Raw genomic sequence first — 3,060 nt, forward strand, 5'->3', positions numbered from 1 at the left:
TCGTTGCCCATAGGAAGACGTTACCTGGATATAACCTAACGGAATATCTTCAGAACGGCTCCAAATGACACTAAACTCATATGGGTGAGTAGAACATGATGGAAAAACGGAAAATCAAGGGACCAATGGAAAAAAAAACGCATTCCCCTTAAGTAAAACTGACATTGATAATATTTTTTAAATCTCCATTATTTATGACTTTTCCCCTCCAAATCTAGGGACAGCAGCACCCAAGCGCCCCCTATGGGCCAGCCACCACTGCAACGGTGATGTAGAGAAGGTGTTTTTATGTCTGATTTAGCTGGAAATGATATAAAAATGCTGTATTGTCCATGTTGGGCTCATATTTTCTTAAGGCAGATTGTCTTTATATTTAACTGCAACGGTTTGATTAGACAATGAGAATAATGCTCACTGACCTGTACATCTTTCTCAAAAGATCTGCAAGGAATCAGCATGAATGGATCAATAGACCTGATTAACAGAGATAGATTCTATGGTTAGTTTTCTCCAGCATAGAAATGAATACTCAACATGTGACTTGATGACGCTCACCCTTTGTGTCTGGACATCTTGCAGGGTTTAGGCTGCTTCTTTATCTCCTCTCTCCTCACAGCCAACTCCTCGGCGCTGAGGTGCTGAAAAACGTTTCACACACAGACTCAGTAGAAATACAGATGAGCATTCAAACCGGCTAAGATTCAATTCTATTCAGTTTATTTCTATAAAGCAAATTCACAACACATGTCATCTCAGGTCACTTTCCAGTTCACCAGATCATCCAGTCAGATTGATTCAAAGTTTTTTATCTAAGGAAAAGCAGCTGATTGCATCGACTCATTGACTCTTCAGCAATCCCTCACACTAAGCATGCTTGTAGCGACAGTGGAGAGGAAAGATGAGTGTTTATACCTCATAAGTCTGTCCTTCCAAATCTCTAGCGTCACACCAGTTCCCCCATACGTCCCGAACGCGCCTCTTCCTGGTCCGCTGCAATCAACCCGATCTTAGCTTAAGTCTGCAAAGCTTTCCAGCTGGTCACAGCGTTCAGGAACCTACCATGCTCTGCAGCCTCTGAGCTAGCTGATAGGCCTCAAGCACCTCTTTTCCCTCCTTGGATTTGGACCGGTCCACCAGTTTGGGTCGATTATACACCGCTTGCTCTACGAGAAGAAAGCATGAGCGCAGACACAGAGATAAAAGCGGATGCAGCTGAAGGTTTGCAGCTTTACCACAGTTGAAGTTGATAGCTCCAATGAGCTCCAGGTAAGTGTGTATCCTGCCGATGCAGTTCACGTCTCCACAGTTCTTCAGACCAGGACGGACTGACGTCTTATTCAGGTATTTGGGCTTGCTCCTCCGCCTAATGATAAACACAGCAGCGCTCAGCTGGGCTGAAGTAAAAGTCAGAGTAAGAAGGGTTCGGTGCTACCATTGATCCAGGATGTAGTTCCGTATCTTCAGATATCTTTCGGGGGTTTTTGATGGCCGACCTTCGAAGAACTCGGGGATGGCTTGTTTCTCATCCTCCGTGATGGTCTCTGTGTCCATCTCAGTTTCCTGCTCAGGGGCCTTGAGCTCTTCCACTTCCTCGTCTTCGTCCTCCTGGTCTTTCTCTGGTCTATTAATGATGATGTTTTCAGCAGAATCTGACCAAATAAAAATAAAAATCCCTCTCAGTGACAGATATATGAGGCTGAGACACTAAGCATCTCCTGATGGTGATTACCTGTGGAGTCATAAGACGCTGCTGAGGGTTGACCAGCAGGCATGGAGGTTTCACACTGGGAGCTCTGGTCATCACTGTGATCAGCTGAGTCTTTTTCTGCTTCTATCCCAGGATGCTCCGTCTTTAAAACATCCTCATTTGATGTCGGTTTATCTTCCTCCTCAGTGCAAGAGATGACAGACGGTGGAGGACTTTGCACAGAGGAAGAGCTCAGGCAGGGATGATCCTTCATCTCTCTGATGTTTTCCAACAGGGTCGTCTCTTTCTGCTGCTCTGTGAGCCGTTCTGTTTGAGTCTCAGCCTCTGGCGTCTTCGCCGCCGCACTGATTTCACTTTTCATGTCCTCTCCATCAGTATCACTCAGATCATCAGTGATGTCTACATCCTCGTCATCAGAAAGCCTCTCTATGCGAACGGTGTTGATCATTGTGGACGGAGGAGGCTGATGCTGCTGCTTTGGGGGAGCTGCAGCTCCAGAGTCTGATTTAGCCTTTAGTTTAAATAAATAGGAGAGTAAGTAAGATAAGAATACGTCTGCGTTCAAATTTATGGGCTGCATCGTCAGAAGGCCAGATTCAAAGGCCGATTACGTCGAGGTCTGGTCGGATTCCAAGACTCCTCGTTATGCTGCCTAAAAATGCGTCCTTCTTTTTGCCCGATTTAACAGACGGGTCCGATGTATCCTCTCTATCCCTGGTTTTCCCAGGATTCATTGCGAGACCAAGCAAGCTGTGATCAGAGGAAAATGGTACTTGGAGCCGAACAGTGGTGAAAATTGGAAGTTCAGTTTAATATAATGTGAAAGTATGTGAATAGTTCCGTCTGAAATGAATGAAAATAGTTGTTTTAATGGTTATTGAGGCAGATATGTACGGAAGAGGATTAGGGCCACTGGAAAAAAAAAAAAAAAAACGTTTACTGATTTAAAAATTTTATTTCAATTTAGTATGGGGAAAAAGTCAGAATTCTGACTTTAATCTCAGGATTGTGGATCTTAATGTAGATGGGCACCATGAAGGAAGAGATGTGGAGCACTCAGCTTCACTGACAAAGATGTGAGTAGTTTGAGGTGGCCAGTGTCACATTGGTGGAAAATGATGGAATTAGGCGACTTTTTACGTGCCCGAGGGGTCGCCTCATTAATAGAGGAGCAGAAGGTCATTAAAACAAGAGAGCTAGTCTCTAAAACAGACATGGCTATGGCTTGATGCTAACATGTTTGTTAGCTGTCAGAACTCTGAGATTAAAGTCAGAATTCTGAGATTAAAGTCAGAATTCTGAGATTAAAGTCAGAATTCTGAGAAAAAAAGTCTGAATTCTGACTTATTTCC

General features: G+C 44.1%; 1 protein-coding gene across 1 annotated transcript in view; it reads right to left on the bottom strand.

The window, feature by feature from the left end:
* Positions 1–3,060, bottom strand: part of mysm1 (Myb-like, SWIRM and MPN domains 1) — a 15,304-nt gene that overhangs the window by 8,135 nt on the left and 4,109 nt on the right. Inside the window, exons 7-13 of the mRNA XM_015395723.1 lie at positions 1,730–2,219; positions 1,433–1,649; positions 1,233–1,363; positions 1,060–1,163; positions 913–990; positions 556–638; positions 370–474 (exon numbers count right to left, since the gene is read on the bottom strand). Of these exons, the coding sequence (XP_015251209.1) occupies positions 370–474; positions 556–638; positions 913–990; positions 1,060–1,163; positions 1,233–1,363; positions 1,433–1,649; positions 1,730–2,219 (1,208 nt within the window). The remainder of the gene's footprint in view (positions 1–369; positions 475–555; positions 639–912; positions 991–1,059; positions 1,164–1,232; positions 1,364–1,432; positions 1,650–1,729; positions 2,220–3,060) is intronic.

The sequence above is a fragment of the Cyprinodon variegatus genome, unplaced genomic scaffold, assembly GCF_000732505.1.
Source record: "Cyprinodon variegatus isolate N-32 unplaced genomic scaffold, C_variegatus-1.0 Scaffold755, whole genome shotgun sequence".
Taxonomy (NCBI): Eukaryota; Metazoa; Chordata; class Actinopteri; order Cyprinodontiformes; family Cyprinodontidae; genus Cyprinodon; species Cyprinodon variegatus.